This window comes from Cebidichthys violaceus, unplaced genomic scaffold (genome assembly GCF_023349555.1).
Source record: "Cebidichthys violaceus isolate CVI_PGR_0920_01 unplaced genomic scaffold, fCebVio1.0.p SCAF_2, whole genome shotgun sequence".
In the NCBI taxonomy this organism is placed as follows: Eukaryota; Metazoa; Chordata; class Actinopteri; order Perciformes; family Stichaeidae; genus Cebidichthys; species Cebidichthys violaceus.
The window spans coordinates 22142307-22162546 of record NW_027176372.1 but is presented as its reverse complement, the minus strand read 5'-3'; the positions used below and the strand labels follow the sequence as shown (position 1 = coordinate 22162546).

General features: G+C 43.1%; 1 protein-coding gene and 1 long non-coding RNA gene across 2 annotated transcripts in view; both read left to right on the top strand.

Annotated features, from left to right (window-relative positions):
* The window catches only part of LOC137875967 (slit homolog 3 protein-like), a 17904-nt gene extending 3040 nt beyond the window's left edge, over nucleotides 1–14864 (top strand). The window contains exons 2-7 of the mRNA XM_068715482.1: nucleotides 953–1083; nucleotides 10310–10464; nucleotides 10922–11082; nucleotides 11269–11426; nucleotides 11556–11761; nucleotides 11872–14864. Of these exons, the coding sequence (XP_068571583.1) occupies nucleotides 953–1083; nucleotides 10310–10464; nucleotides 10922–11082; nucleotides 11269–11426; nucleotides 11556–11761; nucleotides 11872–12125 (1065 nt within the window). The 3' untranslated portion in view covers nucleotides 12126–14864. The remainder of the gene's footprint in view (nucleotides 1–952; nucleotides 1084–10309; nucleotides 10465–10921; nucleotides 11083–11268; nucleotides 11427–11555; nucleotides 11762–11871) is intronic.
* A 3870-nt stretch (nucleotides 14865–18734) lies between these two features.
* On the top strand, nucleotides 18735–19951 carry LOC137876030 (uncharacterized). Its single transcript, XR_011103411.1, has 3 exons — nucleotides 18735–18797; nucleotides 18879–18934; nucleotides 19486–19951. It is a non-coding gene; the product is annotated as an uncharacterized lncRNA (long non-coding RNA).
* Nucleotides 19952–20240: the final 289 nt, after the last annotated feature.

Genomic DNA, 20240 nt, shown 5'->3' with positions numbered 1-20240 from the left:
TTTCACGCAGTTCTTTAGCGGTTTGACGGTGTAACGTACCACCTCGAGTTCAACGTTTATCGTTCATCTACTATAAAAACTCGTTTGAGCTTTGCCGGGTCTGAGAAGCTGTGTAGATTTTACACCAGTGAAGTGGAACACAGTAGTACCCGAAACATTGCACCACATTTCCAAGCTTTTCAAAGCAAGCTGAACATGTTCTAAAGGCAAAAAAACAAACTTTAATGTGAAAAAGTATACCTGCAAAGTGAGAAGGAAGGTGACGAAGCGGAATGGTTTGCAGCAGCTGAGAACATAACATAATTACTCTTAATTAGCGCATTTATGTGCAATTATGTCCTTAATAGCTGAATTTATATGAATTAGTTTACTTGGATGATGCAATGCATGAACAAAAGCTCTGCTCAGCTCAGGCTGTAATGCGATGCGATGCGCGTGAGGCTCAACCTGGCTTTTGCTTTTATTAACTAGTTGTGGATTCGGGTTGGGTTTCCTCTTAAAAAAGTGGGAATCTGTAGTGGAAACCATAATTCTTCCAATTCAAATAAAACAGACTCTGTACATCGCCAATCCTAAATGTATTCATCTAATCTCACAACCAATAGTAGATGATTCTTGTCAGCTGTGTTGTCACAGTTATGTCTGCAGTGTCCTCGATGAGTGATATAGAGCAGATGTTTTCAAAGCGGGTCCAAAAGTTACAATAGTTAGAATAGTTGTTACATTATTTCTTTTTTTAAAACACATAGAATACAGCAATATTTGGCCATCCTGGCTGAATTGATGAGTGTCTATGGGATCAAATAAGGTAACCACGATCCCATAGGCATCCAGTACTTGAGTGAAACTAAGTATGTCATGTTCCCCAAGCTTTGTTTGAGGGGAGGCTTTGAAAACACCTGACATTCAGCGCATGGTCTTTATTTCTGACCCGACCTCTCTGTGTCTCCAGGTGGCTACAGATAAAGACAACGGTATTCTGTTGTACAAGGAGGACCACGACCCTCTGGCCCTGGAGCTGTACCAGGGACACATACGACTCATCTACGACATCGCCAACTACCCACCCACCACCGTCTACAGGTAGGCCTCACACACACACACACACAGAGAAAAGCACTCCCTCACTTTCTCATCGTCTACATTGAAGAATGATTTGCCGTACTCGTATACATGTAGTATATAATGTGGAAGGTGAAGTTTGAACATGGTTTTAAAATCCCACACGTTATTGTTAACTCAATTTCATACACACTCTTATTACTACACTCTCAATAACACACGTCCATTGATTTCTTGTGCTTTAGTTACGCTTTTTTAACTAAACCAAAAAGATATGTTTTGCAATGGATTCAGATACTTGGGTTCAAGGTAGGTGAAATGCACTGAGGAAATCAAAAAGCACATACACACACATACACACATTCACACATTCACAGAGGAAAGTGTGTAGGAAACACTGCAGAATTCAAACACAACATGGGTTGATGATTCACATTCATTCACTCACACACATCACCTTTTTGTATCCACTGTACTTTATAACCTTTACTAGATTCAAGTGTTACAGAGGTTCAAGGTAGTGCGAGGGGACTATGAATACAAAAAGTCCACACACACACATACACACACCAACACACACACACACCTACACACACACCTACACACCTACAACTAAAGGTTTCAAGGATCTGAGGTTTTTATTTACAGTACTTTAAGGACTTTTCAATAGGTGCTGATCTGGCCATGAGCGCACAAATCCACCAGTATATTCTTTCTCACACACACACACACACACACACACACACACTCACGGTAGCAGATACGTCTATGAGCACTTCCCTCTGGAAACAAACATGAACTCAGAAAGATCCCTTCCAGACATTCATGTCCCTGAGTGAAAGCCTCCAGGTAGAACTTCAAACAGTGGAAACAAAAGCTCATTCAGTCTGCGCAGCACCTTGGATATTATACGATAAACTACATTCACAGTCTCACATGAGGAGCGCTACGGAGGTAAGCTAAGGAAACAGTGACGCTAATCCAGGAAAAGACCACGATAATGTTTTCAACAGTTTCTTGTAGCAGAAGCCATTTACGGTTTTTATGAAACATATGCAGATGTATTACAGCCTGTGGCAATACATACATACACAAAAGACCAAAATAAACCTTGAATGCAGAGACAATACAACATGTGCAAAAGATGACCCAATATTCTGCCATGTTGTTGTGTCTGAGTGACACAAAAACGCTGCAGACGGCTGCAGTGTAATCGCTCGGAGCAGATGTGCGTCGACTAAAAGTGTTTGTTTTTGTCACCGACAGGCTCAGATTGTTAGACATTATGGAAATGACCATGCAGAGAAACAAAACGTACTTTTCACTTGATCCGGTCTGTTTGTCGTTGCGTCATGGGACAAAGGAGTGCCGGTGTTATCTTCGGTAACCTCGGGTTATCCAAAAATATTTCTGATGCCTGAATATTTAGCTGATTTTCAAAAAGTGTGGATGAGATTTCAGAAGGAGACTGCTCTGAGCGACTAGACGGACCGGATCAAGTGAAAGGAAAAGAAAAGGTTTTATTCCTCTCTATGCTCCCTTCCATGGGAAAATAGTGAAGTTCAGAAATTCAGTTTTCAAATATCAAAGTCATTGTATCTTCTTAAAACAAGACGTTTTGAGGAACACACGTTGTACTGAATCATAAGCCATTTGTATGATTATAGATATGAGCCTGAGGGGCCATGTGCTTCTCTCAGCTGTTTGTAATAATTCAAGACAACAACAAAAATGCAATCAGCAGCCTTTTGCCACAGCATAAAATGTAATTATGCATAATGTTATTATCACAGTCTCACCACTGCAAACTGTGTTCTGTTGAAATGTGGCTGTAATAAAAGAGTTGGCTGAGCTTTAGATAGTAACACACATTCACAGCATACTGTACACACTATGCAGGGTGAATGTGTGTTTTCAGCTTGTGACTCTCCGTCCTCGCCATTTTAGAGGAGCGGATTGAAGGAGGTCAAAAGGAGGAGGGAGGGTCTGACAAAGATAAAGGAAAGAGAAAAAGAAAGATGGAAGAGAAGGCCCGACTTTACATTAGAGTAGAGAGAGAGAGAGAGAGAGCGAGAGAGAGAGAGAGAGAGAGAGAGAGAGAGAGAGAGAGAGAGAGAGAGAGAGAGAAGAGGTCGGTGTCCATCTTTGTCTGGTGCTGATTGACTCTTATTGATTCTGTCTGCGTCTCTGTCTATACTGTCTGTGTCAGGAGGAACGAGGGAGAGAGATGTGAGAGGGATGCATGATACAAGCTTCAATCCCATGTATTGTCTGGAGGGACGCAAAACATACAAAACACTCTGCTAACGTGCAACACATGCTACATCAGCAGCAACATTTCATTATCATTTCAGGACTACTGGCGAGATGACGTGTCACGTAAAGGGTGTTAGAAGAGATCCTATAGCATCATATAGCGTATTACCGTAACGCTTAATGTCAAAGAGGAGTTTTATTGCACCGGGCAGGGAGTGGGCACCGCTCTGCCAATCCAAACAGAGCTGATGTTTCTAGAGTTTCTCGCCGTGGCAGATAATGAAAGGTGTTAAAGGAAAGGAAACAAAACGTTCAGCGTTTAGTCCGGCGTGGAACGGAACATAAAAGAAAAACTTGAAAAAGACCCAACAATACCACTGGTGTGAGACAGAGGCTACCAATCATCTTGACCAAGGTCTCATTCTTTATGGTAATCATACCAAAGTATGAAAACACATTTTTACAGTATTAGATAAATATTGAAAATGCTTTTCTGTACCACGTTTGAGTGATCGCAGAGAGAGAGAGAGAGAGAGAGAGAGAGAGAGAGAGAGAGAGAGAGAGAGAGAGAGAGAGAGATGCTGGTGTAATTGGATGAATTAAAGGAGAGAGAGACGAAGACGGAGAGAGGAAGGAGGAGAAATGAGGGTTTATTGCTTTCTAATTTACTCACCATTCTTCTTTCTTTGCATTTTGATTTTTTTTTTTAAGCATTTGACATCTGGCTTTGTGGTTCTGGCTCTTGCTCTGTTCTTTTAGTCTCTGCGGATAGAGAGGAGGTCACAGGAGGAGGAGACGCTGGTAGCCTCGCCGCCTCTGACGACAATATGCAACCAGGTTCATAACAAATGTGACTTTAGGATTAGGATGTCATCTTATAAATGGTAGCTGCAGGAGAGGAAAATTAAAGCCACAATTCACTACTTCAAGGGCAAAGATTGTTAGTGAATCAGGCATTTCAATCATGATTCATTTAAACCCTTTCTGTGTGCGTAGTTTCAGGATTTGTTTAGTCTCCTTGACTTTGTCTTATTCTGCAACATTTCACTTGTTTGTCATAATTAGACTCACTGGCATGCTGCATTGATTTCCTCTGGACATGTGAGTTGAGTCAGGCTTTCCTTCTCTTATAACATTCAGCGGAGAAGTGCTGATGGGAGGAGCGTCGTCTTTGCACGGTGGTAACAGTTGAACTCAAGGTGTTAAACCGTTAACGGCCCGTCATACTCCGAAACGGTGGTTCTGTTTATTCTGGGTTCGGTTCACGTTTTGTCGACACGCGCGCTCCACGCATACACGGTCTGCTCCGGCATACATTTTGGGCTGCGAGCGGACGGTCTGCGTCGACTCTGCAGTCAGTAGGTACCATGAGGAGGCGAAAAAAGTATCATTTGTGATGTAGTTGGACAGGAGGAACATGGCGTCAGCATTCACAGCTAATCATGTGATGCTGTGGGGAATCCTGTAGGTGAGCACAGGGTCAGCTACCTGGAGCTGGGAGAGACCTTCAGCGGATATACGCCAAGAGGTCGTCTGGGTAGCAAGACATTCTCGTTGACCACAACAACAACCTTTCACTCCGTAGAGATCGTTTGTCCACTTTCCGTTTCTGTTTCTTCCCACGAATGGCGGTTTTGTAATCTGGGTGGGAATATGAGTAGAAACCACCTATGACTTATCCCAAATATGACGTTAACCGGAATATGTTCACATTACGTGACGCATTGTGGAAAGGCAAGAGGAGGACAAGAGGAGGACATGAGGAGGAGGATTCTTAGAGAGGAAGGAATGAACGAATGAAATGATGGGGTTAATCTAATTACCTGGCACAGATGGGGAGGGGCGGAGAGTGGGTTGAAAAGGTCGAGTAGGAGAGAGGAGAGGACAGTCGGAGGGACGTCTGGATGCATAGAAAGACAGATTGATCCGCTGAGAGGCAGGCGTAGATAGAGAGATAGCCAGATGGATAGACTGATGCTGGGCGGAAGGCAGGCGCGAAAATAGCAGACAACAGGACAAAGAGATAACTGGGCGGAATAAGTTGCCCGCCAGAGGAGGAAGAGGGAGGGATAAAACGGACGGAATAAAAAAAAGACCATGAGACACGGTTGAATTGGAGGATGGATGAAAGAGGAGTGAGGGATGACAAGAGGGATGGAGTGAAAGAGAGGGAAGAGCAGAGGGGAAAAGTAAACCACAGAGTGAGTCAGGGAATTATCCTTGTCTGGTGGTGTTAACTTGACACGGGCCACGCCTGAGAGGGAGACAGGCGGGCAGGCAGAGCGCAAGAAAAACTGACAGAAGCGGAGAAAGAAAGTGCAACAGAGAGACAGGTGAAGACGGAAAGGGACGAAGAGAAGAGATCGTACAGTAGCAGAAAGGAAAGATTGAACAGAGCGATAAAGAAAGCCTTAAACTGGAAGACGCCAATGGAGACTTGAGAGCGTGACGGGAAACATGAGAGTGGAGGCAAAGAAAAGTGAAGATTGGAAGCGAGAGAAAGAAACCGTGATCCATAGAACCGAATCATGTCTGAGCACAATGCTAAGCACTAAGTAAACACCGTCTCTGTGTTATGTTTAGCATTAGCGATCTGGAAGGAGACGAGGCCCGGCTCCAGGCCTGGCGCTCCTTATACCGCAAGCGTCTGCGTATTCTTTTGTCCGTGCCATCTTTGGATTGCATTCGTCTGAGCATTGCAAACGGCCTTATCTTATCTGCCCTAATTTGGAAATACATCGTAAACTGACTCAAACCGCATTGGCCAGGGCAGACGCAGCGGGACGTCCCGCCACCGTTCAGCTGACGCTGTCCAGCACGGCATACAGCTATTTCACCGACACGATCTTGAGCACAGCAACTCCGGCAGATCCCGAACACGGCTCTGTTCGTACACAGTCACTGCGGTTGGACCACTGGGGGCCAGGTATCGACGGCAGTCCCTGGGATGTTTCTGAGCGATCCTTGGGTCGGTTATCTCGTGTAGAAACCAGAGAGCCGGGAACAGCTGGAATGTAGCAGTGGTGGCCAGACCGTGTGAAAAAAGAGAGAGAGAGAGAGTGACAGAAGGAGCAATAGGAGAAGGTGTACAAGTCCTTCACCGCTCTCATTAGCAACAGATGAGAGTGGTTATGCATGCCTGGTGTTAAATGAACATGTGTGTGTAGGGGAGAGAGAGTGTGTGTGTGTTTGTTTGTTGTGTATTAATGCGTTGCCCTTTGCTAATGACGCACTAATCTCCCATCGGGTCAGAGAGATCACATCTACTGTTATTCATCAGCGAGCAACAGAGGGAGGGATGGTTACATGAAAGGAGAAATGGACGATACAGAAGGGTGGAGGCAGTGGAAGTGAAGGGTGGATGGATGAGTGGACAGGAAAGGAGACGGGGAAAGGACAGAGGTAGGGTGAGGAGGGATGATGATGGATGGTTGGACAGAAGAAAAAGAGGATAGTCAATATTAAACAATAATAATACCAGTGTTGTGTTTTTACATGTTGTGCCAAAAAAAAGAATTAAAGCATTGGACCAGACAGACTTTAGGGTCACAGTGCTTCCATTTAGCAGTATGAAAAGGGGGGGAAGCCAGAGGACCTGTTGAGGGTACCTGTGCTAAAAAGGGTTCGGGGATCTGAGGGAACCCCTACAGGCCCTCAAAGGAGACAAAGTTTACAGTACACACTGTATAGCCACTCTCCATACACACCAACAAATGATCCTAGTTCCTCCTGATGATTTGGCATCCAAAAATAAATAAGATACAATATGTATATTGATACATACTTAGACTCTCACACTCATACATTTTGTAGAGTTTTTAGTAGGAAACAGGTCATAGAAATGATTTTATGCTCAGATTTAGATGAGCCTAAGTGACCTAATCTCTGACATGAATCTGGCTCTTAAAAACTGTGGTGACAACAAACAGATGATCCTTTAACATTGTAGGTTTAAAACGCTCAGAGGCAATTCAAGCGTTCTAATACTGAAACCTTATAGGCCTGAAACAACCAGCGCTCCTTCCTGGCGGTCGGCATCAAAACCCTACGAATCCGCTCCTGAAAAGTACAAATTTCATCTGAACCGGCCGGGCCTGCTTTAATGAAAGCAGGGGGGAGAAGAAGGAAAACAGTGAAGGAGCTCATCGTTCAGCAGCTGCCGTCTCAGCAATGACTAATTGAGGTTACCACGGCAATATGGGACTGGGATGTCTGTCTGCTGAACGTCATTTTAATCAGATTTGGCTGCTATACGCACACACGCACACATGCTCATACATGCACACATGGAATCATGCACACACATGCAGACTCACAAACATGCACACAGATAGAAAACTGACTCAGACATACAGACACACTGAAGACTACACATGCATGTGCACACACACAGACAGACAGACAAACACACACTAGACATATCAATGCACACAAACAAACACACGCACCGCAAATGTGGTTCAGAAACACTGTAAGTAAATGATAGTGGTGCCTAATTAGATTTAACAGCGTAAGTGGATCTGCGTGGTTGTTTTCTTAAGTTTTGCTTCTTTTTTTTTTCCAGTTTGAGATTCAGTCAAAAACCTGTAATTACTGCTGGGTTTGCATTTGATTCAGTTATATTAAAAACAAGCCCGTTTTGGGGATTTTAGGAAGTTCTTTTCTTTTTCTGTGAAGTGTATTTGTGTGTGTGTGTGTGTGTGTGTGTGTGTGTGTGTGTGTGTGTGTGTGTGTGTGTGTGTGTGTGAATGTGTGTGTGTGTGTGTGTGTGTGCGCGCGCTCATTCGGGGTGTATTTGATTCTGGAGTGACAGGAAGTTGTGAGTTAGGGTGAAACACGATGAGAGGAAGAGAGAGAGGCAGTTGAAATTTAAGATAATATGCATTCATATATTTGTGTATTTGTAACACAATCACACACAAACACGTCTCAGTGAGGTTCTGGAAAACAACTTGTCAAAACACTGATGAAGCCTGCAAACACACACACACACACACACACACACACACACACACACACACACACACACACACACACACCCTGCAGGTCTATAGCCAACGACTCTGAGGTGGAAGTTTTGACCATCAGTCATCTACTGCCACCCGGTGGATCTTTGGTGTCACTGTAGGTTCACCCCTCAGAGAGTGTGTGTAGAATGTGCCAAAATGAGTGTGTGAGGTTCAAACCGGTGCTCACAGGATCATTTTGAGATCGTCCTCAGCGGTGTGAGCTGCTTGTTTGATTTAACGTTCCAGACTCTTGGATACATTTTTAAAAAAAGGATGGAGTGCTTCTAGAATATGCGTGCAGGCGCTTTAGAGAAGTAAAGCGAGTAGACAGGACTGTTGGGAGGGAGGGCAGAAGAAAGAGAAGAAGAGGTGACACCAGGAGAAACCGGGGAGGAAGAAGAAGAAGATGAGGGAGGGGAGAAAGAAGGGAAAGAAGAGGATGATAGGACATGAAGTAGAGAAAAGGCAGAGCGAGAGAGAAAGTACAAATTGAGGATAGGACAGAGAGGAGGGGAGTGATTAAATTACACGGCTTCTAATGGAAACCATGTTTGTGTCTGTGTTGGGTCTGCAGTGAAGTAAGAGCTCTTATTTTAGAAACCGCCGGCTCAATGCTGAACTAGATCGATGTCCAGAAGAACAGGGTTGTTGTTGTTTTTTTTGCAAAAATGGTTGCATATCATGAAGTAATCTGATTTTAAACGTATGGCATGGCAGGATGTAGGACAAAGATCAGACAAAGATCGTTATTAATCGGTAATTAATAATAACCTATGTTGTAAACCCTACAGTGAAATGTATTATTATTGTCTTTTTCAATGTGTCTTCTTCATCTCCACCCTGTTCTTCTTCTACTCCCTTAATCTTTGCCTCCAGCTAATGTTCCTGCATCTCTGTGTTTCTCCTTTTTGTGTGATCAGCACTTTCTGTGGACGTCCCACATGGCCCGCCTCCAGAACTCACAACCCTGCACCATTGGCCGTTAATGTAACATCGCTGTAATCCGAACGCTCCGTAAACAGCCGTCAGTCGGGGGCTCACTTGAGGCTCCTTAGCTAGTTAGCCGATGAATGGCTGCAGACAAAGAGATGTATTGTCTTGATGTTGAGCTGTGGGAGTCTGGAGCAGACCACCAACGGAAAGAGTGGCTTCACTTGTTCTTTTTTTTTGATGTTCTGCTGGTTTTCTCCGGGTTCAGGGAAGGAATAACTTGGGTGAACGGAGGCACAGTCCGCTTTACCAGCCCACCATCTACCTCTCTTCCCCTCTCCGTCTCTCACTCTCTCTCTCTCTCTCTCTCTCTCTCTCTCTCTCCCTCTCTTTCGGCTGTGCCAAACCACTGTCTCTATAGCTGTCTGTCTCCCCTCCAGCGAAAAACCACTTAGTGGGGGAATCTTAGAGACACACATTATCACACACACACACACACACACACACACACACACACTTTTTTCCCAGGGTCAGACATGGTGCGAAAGGTCACAGTGAGGCTCCTCTTCAGCGGAAACATTTACTCCACCCAAAAAATATCAGCGCTGTAGTAAGAGAGCCTCTTTCTGTCTCATTGATGTTTTAAGTGGTTGAGTCCGGTCACATATATACGCAAGACTGTGTGCTGCTCGGGGACCCGTTCTGGGCCACAACCCCCATGTTAAGAAACCCTGGCCTAGATCGAGAGCACAGTCTAATCTCTTTTAAAAGAGCACTGCAGCGAGGATGTATTCAGTCTGTTTTATGTCTGAGAATAACATTTCAACATGGATTTTTCATTTGGTTTGGTCAATTTGCAAACACAACAAAACAAAGAAAAAAAAAATGTTTGGAGTCTGTTTTGTGTCCGGCATTTCCAGTTTGCGCTCTCGTGTTTTGTCCTCCCTAATTCTCCTGTCTGGTGTAGAACAGTAATTTATCATAATAGGAACCATACTGAAAATCCCTCCTTCCTTTTTTTCCCTGTGTGTGTGTGTGTGTGTGTGTTACAGCGTTGAGTCGGTGAACGACGGGCTCTTCCACGCGGTCGAGCTTTTGATTCAGAACCGTTCACTGAGCCTGGTGGTGGATAACGGGGCCCCCAAGAGCCTGGGCAAGCTGGCACGCCAGCCCTCCGTCGACCACAACACCCAGCTGTACATAGGAGGTACGCACACCCATTCATACACGCGCTCGAGCACACATGTTTCTGAACATGCAGATGTTACTTTACTGCCTTTTTGTGGTTTGCGCTCGCATGTTTGCCATGCATGGGTACATACAAATACACCCACAACATATAAATACGCACACACATGCTAAGTCCCAGCGAGGGATGTGGTGAAGAGATGGAGAACTGTTTTTGTTCAACTTTTCCGAGAAAAAAAAAGGGGCCAACACAAGCCCCTGAGAACAGTCAGCCTTTTTTCTCAAGCACTAGAAAGAAACATAATGTTGTTGTGCAAAAGTGAGAACTATAACGGCGTGTTCTCACCGGAAACATTGTATTTTACTGTAAGAGTCGATCAAGAATGAACCCAGAGATGAGTGAACTGTGTGTTTCCCTTATTTTCATACACATTTTTCAATTTCTGTACCTTCCTGTCTTCTCCTCCGTTTCCCAGGAGTACCATCTCAGGTGGTGGCCTCGGGTCTGCGACCTGGCCCCGAGCATTCCCCTCAGACTTTTAACGGATGCATCCACAACGTCCGAATCAACGGGGAGCCTCAAGACCTGAGCTATAGGGCGGCAGGAGGAGCACGACTGCAAGGGGTCGAGGGCAAGGTGAATCACACGTATCTGAGCCTGGCTTTAAAGGAGCAGCAGAAATGTCTGATGCAAAATCTGATGACGATTATGCTGCTGCTTTATGCTCAAAATGCCAAAAACAAGGACTACATTTTCACGAGATAAGCGACAGTAGAAAACACTTTGACAGTATTTTCTCCCCGTCTTTTTCCCCGTCACCAGGCCGAGGGCATTCTCGCGGGGTGTCATTCCTGCAGTGTGTGCGCTCAGGGTGCGTGCAGGGAGGGCGGAGAGACGGGGGTAACGTGCGATTGTCCTCCGGGACGCAGCGGGGCCCTTTGCGACCAGACGACGGCACCGAGCGCCTGTCAGAACAGCAGGTGAGCCGAGACGGGCGGAGACGGTTGCACGTTTACACTGCAAACAAAGACGTTAATGGAATCTGCCCCAACATGACGCACCTCCTCTGACCTGTCTGCCCTCTGTCCTTCCCCTCACCTCACCTCCAGATGTGTTCACGGTCTGTGTGTGCCGAAGGGTCAGTCCTACAGTTGCCAGTGCGGTGAAGGCTACCAGGGTCAGTACTGCGAACGACGGCAGGAGCCTCCAGCCTGCAGGGGGCAGCGCTGCGGACACGGGGCGTGTCGCGTGTCCGAGGGAGGAGAGCCCGTCTGCCACTGTCAGCCGGGGTACGCCGGGCCTACCTGTGACACAGGTAAAATAGACAAGATAGTAGAAGATATGGAGGTCATGCCATGATTTGACAAATATCAGTACATAGTCTGTAATGTGTGTGTTTTATGTCCTTTCTCCGTTGATGTCCAGAGCTCACATGTCACGGAGAGATGGTGAGGGAGGTGCTAAAGCGCCACCACCCGATGAAAACATGCACGTCCACCACCAAGATCCCCCGGATGGATTGTCCCCGATCCTGCCAGGCGGCGGCACCCCAGGGTGTTTGCTGCGGCGTCACCAAGAGCCGGAGGAGGAAGGCGGTTTTCCGCTGCACCGACGGCACCTCGTACTCCGAGGAGATGGAAACCGCTCTGGAGTGCGGCTGCTCCACGTGTCCGTTGTAACGTCACCGTTTGGTTAGTTTTTGTTTTCGCAACACCCACCGCTGCCATTTTGTGAATTCTCCACGTCTGCCAGGCTGTCGCTCTGAGATGTTTCCCACGTTGATGAGCATCATCATTATGTGATTTTTTTTTTTTTTTTTTTACAAATTCAGTTTGCCGCCGAGAGAAACCACAAACGGAAAACAAAAACGGGACATGTGTGTGTGTGTGTGTGTGTGTGTGTGTGTGTGTGTGTGTGCGTGTGTGTGTGTGTGTGCGTGTGTGTGTGTTTTTTGACAGAGAGAAAATATATTGTAAGATATAAGTGAGAAAAAAAAACATAGAACTTATTTTTATTATGGATTTTTTTTTCTAAAAGATGATAAAAGGACTGATAAGTTGTGTTTTTTTTTTTTTTTTTTTAAATGTGTTGATTATATAATGTGTTACATAGTATGGAAAGTTATTTTGTACCTCGTAAGGAGGAAAAATACACAGCAAAATAGATTAACATTCCTTAAAAGTATATGAATTTATATGTTTGTATAAATCTATATAAATATATACCCTAACCCAACGAATTCTATATTTTCAAAGTGTATTTGCATGATAATGTGAGCGCTGATGTGTGGGAGGCTTTGGACGCTGAGAGAGAAGAAGGAGAAGGTGTCGGTCTGATGGCCTCCCTCTTGAGAGGAAGAGGGAACTGTTGGTGCCCAGCTAACCTGCTTCACTATATAATGGACGTCATCCTCACATGTGAGTTCTTTGAGAAACCATAAAAGACTCTTTCCACAGAGACGTATAACACATCGCTCTATGTTGTGTTATTCTTTAGTTCGCTGTTGCACACCAGACTTGGAGCCACTTGAGGTTTGACATGAAGACATTTTCTATTCATTTAAGAAGTTAAATATTATAAGTGAGGAATTCTCATTCAAATAAACAAAGAGTGAAATCATACTGTAAAATCTAGCCTCGTGCTGAGTCTGTGCCGATTAGCTGCTGAGATTTAAAAGAGAACAGATACAAAGGGAAATCCCCGGATCAGAGCAGGAAACAGGAAGCCATTTTTAAATCAAACCACCAGATAGTAACTTGATGCTGAGGAGAAGTGTTTCACTGCCTCCTGTGGTTGATCGTTCCAGGTGTGCATCACGGCTGGGTGTAGTTGTTTGCGGTCAGAGGTGTGAATCTGTTGCACCTGTAACCACCTCCGACAGTGATGTCACGGCGCACCCCGGGGTACGTTTCTACATCACTGCAGGAAAAGGCGAGGCGTTAAACCACTGGAGGGGAGAAACAACATGTTCAGCTCCTTCTAGTCGCTCTTTAAATGGCGACTCAACATGTCATGACTGGACAGGAAGATCGTTTAGAATAAAGCTTTCACGCCAAAGTCAAATGTGTTTGCCTTAACGGATGACTACGTCCACAATGATTGACGGGAATTGTTGATTTATCCAACTTCAAGTGCCTCGGTGTGCTTATTTTCAAATCCAAAAATGTTGCTGCAATATTGTCAACCACTGCTACTGAATGTTGAACACAATCAAAATGATATGGTGGCCTTTTTTTCTTCTTCTTAGTTCCCAAAGAAAATGACGCTAACGATAAACAAATACTCATGTCTCCTGATCAGTGTGTGTGTGTGTGTGTGTGTGTGTGTGTGTGTGTGTGTGTGCCGGCTCTATGAGATGTGTTCAAAAACAAAGAGAAGCCATAAACGTGCCACAGTACATTTGGTATGAATTATTTGTTGATGTTAGCCTCATGTTTACTGTGAAATTGCAGCATCAACAAGAACCCATCTTTGTTGTTATTTGTCCCTCTTACAGTGTTAATGTGTGATGCATTCAGTGTGTTATATGATAACATTGTAAAATGCAGATCTGATTGTTTGGCGTGAGGAAAACACACAACAACACACATATATCCACGGAGCATTCATGCACTTAAAAAATGTAGACTTTTCAGTTTACGGTGCAGCTTTGTGATAACGTGTAAATGTCCATATTGAGACTGTCGGCTTGCAGTTGTTGACCAAAAGACAGAGTGCTCCAGTCTGATCACAGCAAACCTCCACATTAGCAGCTCTCAGCCCACCGAGGCGACGCAGTCACTGTTTTTGGACCGAGTTAACCACAACACAGCTGAAGAAGAAAACATCAGTACGGTTCCTAACCGCCTATAGATGACTAACATGATTAAAAGCATAGCGAAATACTTTAATGTAACTACTACTGTATTGTTTACTTTCTACATCGTTGCTTTGTTTACAACGGGTGCAACGTATTGTCACACTTCTACAGCTGAACAGATCTGGCTTTGAGACGTATCAGTATTATCTTTGTCAACGTCACAGTTTCCCATCTTCTCTTCCTTCTACCTGATCCTCCGCCTCACTTCTTTCCTTCATACCTTTCCTTCCCCCCTCTCTGATTTTCTCTGCCCTTCATGTCTCGGTGTCTCTGTCTCAAGATGTCTGCTCTATTGTCATTCATTGTCACCAACTTTTCCCCATTCTGTTCTCCCATTCTTCTCCTAACTGTATCCATCCTCTCTTTCCTGCTTCTGAAGGTTGACTTCTTCATTGTGAACAGAATCAAATACCGTAGTTATGAGTCTTTTTGACAATAGAAGCAAACCGTTCAGTCATTTCCATTTTCCAGGTCTTAGGTTGAAAAAAACATGAATATGTGAGTGATGATAATTGATACTTATGTTGAATGTTCAAATTAAACTACAATTGAAACTATACTAACTGTCCATGTCTGTGTCTGAAATTAATTATTTATGCAACATCATTTACAACAGAATTTGTTCCAGCAGTATTGATCCCATATCCAGGACTGGCGTGTGTGTGCGTATATATATATATATATATATATATATATATATATATATATATATATATATATATATATATATATATGTCACTGTTACTGACAGCAAATTGCGTTCTTTTTTTCTTTGAATGACTTTAAGCCATTTCCAACCCATTTATTTTCCTTTACATTGAAAAGAAAAGCAATATTTTGTTAATCACCCTAATTTCTTTAAAAAACTAAACTCAGGTCGTATGATTATGGTTCATAAACATTCCTTATTCTGTCTAACTGGATTCTAAGATAGTTTGATCAAAAACCTCCTGAGGCAAAGTAAACTCTGCTGGACATGAAATGAGCTTCTGTGAACGTGAGCCAAAGAATCAAAGGTTAAAACTAATTATATGAATAATTATTGTTTATTCTACCATTGTCTTTACAGAGTTTTTGTAAATTGTTGTTCATCCTTTAATCTGCTGTCAGCATCATGTAGCGCATTGACTAAATGTGGTTGATCAATTCTGTATAATTATAGCAATATTTACAGCTCGGTGACTATAAAAGCTTTTCCAAAATGAACCATTTAAATACATGTATTCAACTATCATTTGGTGAAATAAAGCTTGGCTTCCCTTAAGGCACACCCAACTAAATCACTGTCTTTTGTAAATAATATTTTTTTCTGTCACATAACAGGCATTTCTTATTCTATTGTCGCAGCCATGTCGCCTCCATTCTTTCCTTTAGTTTCCTGAAACCCCCCCCCCCCCGGGTTGTGACGTCCAGTAAACACCAGCCCGTGTGGTCAAACATGGTATTGCACCCTTAACCTTTTATAAACGAGGCCTATTTGCAGGCCTCAGCTCGAATAAAGATAAGAAATACCTAATTAAGTGTATAATTAAATTAAAAAAAAAAAAAAAAAAAAAAAATTATATATTTTTGAGATGAGAAAAATCATGGAACTATCAGTATACATGTTACAGGTTAACATAAGATAAGGATGGAACACAGCACAACTTGGAAAATTCAAAAGCTCGCTCTGGAAAAACAGCAGTTTCAGGATATTGTTTTTTGGAAAGTATGGAAATCCAAGATTTTAAATATTCCCAGCTCTTATAACAACTGACAAAGGCTCTATATACACAGTTATACATAGATACAGTGAAACATTTATAAAATATAGAGCATATAAAATTAAAAAACTGATTAAATCCAATATTTGAATAAAAAAATATTTTTTAAATTCAAAAACACTCTATATCACTTCTATGTATCACTCCTGATGTTCAATGAATCAAAAGACAGAAGATTGGACCTTTTTTGAGTGTTTTAAGCTCTTTCTAAGCCCTTTTTAGTTGTTTAGTTTATGGTCACATACTGCTTCAGATTCAGCCCACTCTCTCTGTTCAGGGCTGTATCTCAGCCCCCCCTTTCTCCGATTTTCACCATTGAGACATCCTTCGAAGCGTAGGAGCCAATAGAATTGCCTGGAATTGAAAGCTAGATGATTGACAGCACTATTAGCCAATAAAGCTCAAAAACGTCCCATCTGATGGCAGATCTGAAATCTAATTTGCTGAGCTTCCAACCCTCCCAAGAAGCCGAGGAGTGTCGGAGAGACACGAATCGAACGGATTCACACGGAGCACATGGACATACCAAGCAGTGGAAGTACGGAGATATTTCATTTTTTCGCTGAGATTCGACCAAAAGTGAGTACAATATTCGATGAAAGCTGTGTGACTTTTTTGTGTTCGAAGCTGAATATCTCTGCGATGGTTTACCGGGGAGAGAAATGGAAATTATGTCCGTAATCTCCGTCAGGCGCCCATGCTTTTTCACGCTGCATGTTCGTAGGTAGCACGTTGCTAACGGAGTGTAGCAGCTGTTTTCTCCGGTCTTTTCCAGTCATATCGAGTATGATTTATGATATTTTGTTATTTGTTTGCTTGGCTGATGGGAGACGTGTTTGTCTCATGTAGAAGTGACCGAGTTCATGTTGTTCCCAGGACGCTGAGGTTTCTGCAGAACTATAACATCACTATATTCGTTCTTCGTGGGTTCTCTGCCAGTTACTTTTAACACAAAACTCTCTTAAGTTTTTATGTACTCTGCGTCCAAATGGGGGACCCTCGGGTGTATAAGGTTTTAAAGAACTGAACCGAGGAGAAGCCAGGTGAAGGACCCTGGGCCTATTTTTAGGCCTCTGCATAGCCATACTAAAATGAGCATAGTTTTGCAACTGCAAGGGCTGTTTTAATAGTTTTGGTATTATAATAAAGGGAACACTTGTGAGATTTGTTGAGGTGTGTAATTATCATTATGGCACACAGCACAAATTGCAAAAAAGCCTAAAAGGAATAGGAATAGGAACGATGCAGCTGCACGCGTTCTCCCAGATCAGCACACTATATGGACAGTCTCTGGGCATCAACATCTGGGCATCAACATCTCAAAGTAAGGAGCTGGTTTATGATGTGAATCGATAACGCGGATTGTGATGATGGCTTTGTTTTTGTAAGTAACACTGCGAGGCTGTGTCGTAGCGGAATGTGATGAATACGGCTGCGGTCGTCAGGTTGCTAGCGATCTTTTGAGCTAAGGTGTGTTAGCATTGAATGCATTTTCAAAAAAATGATTGGCATAAATGTGGCGAGTGGGTCTGCCTAAGGGGCGCTATATGGATTGTGATACTTGGTATTATATGTAGCTTTGTCCGAGTTGCGTTTGGAGTTTGTACAAACAGCTGAGGAGACTTTGTAGCTCCTGCGCTACAAAGTCTCCTCAGCTGCAGTTAGAGCAGGTACGCGACATCATTATATTCGTTACTGATGAGTGCACTTGTTTGGCATTATGACTGGGTGCATTTTTGGATGAACGCGTGTTCCTCCGCCGGTGGGGGCTCTCGGGTCCAAGAGGTCTTAAACATGCAAAAACCGTGAATGAACAGACCTCTGGGACAGAAACTCAGAATCCTATTGTGACTCCATTCCTATTCTGCCCTCACTGCAAATAATGGAAAGTTAAACTTTAACTTTTAATTTTGACAACAACGTTTTACTGTGCAAAATATGCAGGCTTGACGGTATAACCTATGTACCTTTTTAAAAAAAGCTTGTATTCCTTCTGCAGGCTGACACTGCATGCTGCATGACTACAGCATGCTTATGATACAGTAAAGGGTTAGCTTATTTCTGCAGATGACCTATATTTATTTTTCATTATTAATTCCTGTGAATTTCATATACATTTCCATTGATTCCCATGAAAATTTTCACCTTTTGAATATTCCTGGAAATTTGCGACCCAAGTCTGGACCAAAGTGGTGGACCGACATTTGTCATCAATAGAGAGCTGCTCCTAGCAGGACAAATGACATCTGAACTGCTCAACACATATTTGGTAAGTTTAACCTGGTGATTTCCTCTTTTATTTGTGATTTATAAAATGTGTCCCACCAAAAGATGGCAGCAGCATCAAGAGAGATGAGACTAGTGTGCAATCCTGTATGTGCAGAATGTAGCACAAGTCATTTGATTCTTAAATGAACCGAAATAATTTTCAAAAATAGCTACAAGAAGATATTTTAATAGAAACATTCAAAATGCACTTGTAGCTTGAGCGTTAGTAGATGAATTTGCAGGTGGAGGGAGTCGAGTTTGCTTGAAGCAGGCTGTGGTGTCGTAGCGAGGGTGCAGCATTAGGGTTTGCAGACAGGCTGAGTCTTGTGGTCCACATAGGTTGTGGTCATCTATGATTATTGACAATGTGAGGGAGGGGAGTTCTCACGCCAAGGAACCGAGTTCTAAAGAAGGTTCCTCAGTAGATGCTTCGCTGTCACTGCGCAGCGTCTGTGATACAGGTAAGCACACTTTTCATAATCTGTGTTTATAGCTTACGGGTAAATGGTAAATTAACAAATGCTTTGCTTGTTTTTTTGCAGAAGGAACTAACGAGTAAAGAAGAATAAAGAAGTCATCCCTTTTCTACTTGAATAAGGTTTCTATTTTTACTCATTAATATCTGTCTGTATCTATTCACGCAGGGCTTTTATCTTGTGGTTGTTTTTTTTGTATTTTGTCAATGCAGCTTTCAATGCATCACTGCACCTCATTGTACTTAAACATATTCTCATCCTATAATAGCTCTTTTAAGTTTGCTGTATTTATGCACGTGCAACTTTACCGTTCAACATAAACAAAAATGGTGTCATTTAGTTATGTGTACATTTGTTAATTAGCCCTAAAGGAAAAACTACAGCTGAGGATGAGAATATCATTTCATGTGCAGATATTTAGTAATAAATCTAAATAATTGGGCACATTTTGAACTGAAGATGACGCTAGATGAAAGGTCGAAGGGTCACAATAGTTATTCCGAAACTCCCTGAGGGAGACATGATGGTCTTTACCAAATTCCATGGCAATCCATCCAGTAGTTGTGCAGATTGTTCAGTCTCTACCAACAATAGTGGGCCGACACAGCATCCATAGAGCCGTGCTGCCAGCATTGCCCTGAGTGCTCTGTTTCTCTTGCCTTTTCTTCTTCAGGGAATCATGAGGATCTAGTTTGTCTGTTTGCTGTTGGTGCTGCTCTCTGCCAGTCTGCTCTCTCAGAAAGCAGAAATCAAACGTCGATACGCGAAGTTCATAAGCCAGCATGTCGATAAACAGATGAGTGTCGATAAGTGCGACGACGTGATGCGAGCCAAGATCAACAAAAACAAGTGCAAGAAGACGAACACTTTCATCCGATCCGACAACGAGATGGTGAAATCCGTCTGTGGGAGGAAAGGAGAGCCGTATGGAGACATGACCAAAAGCCGCCAACGCTTTAACATTGTTGTCTGTAAACTGAAAACACAAACCAGGCCGACCAAATGTCATTACAATGGTGAAGAACTCAACAAGAAAATTATAATCAAATGTGTAGAAGGCTTTCCTGTGCACTATGATGGAGATATCGGTCACTGTGAGAACTGATATGTTCGTTTGCTAAATAAACAGTTTGACAGCACACATTCGTGTCCGTTTTGTAATGCAGTCCCATGCAATAATCATGAATATCATAAGAAATATACATAATATAGCAATATTTACAGTACTTTAATTTCATTTTGTGCATCCAAATATTGTCGGTTTCATTAATTGTTTAAAATGTAAAAAATACATCTAGTTTTTAATCGATCTAGTCTCACGACTCTGTTTTAAAAGTGATGAGCGCGACGGCCAAAGCCTCATGCAACGGCTCCACTGCTGAACAAAAGCTGTGGCTCATTTCTCAGACCCTGACCAAACACCAAGAC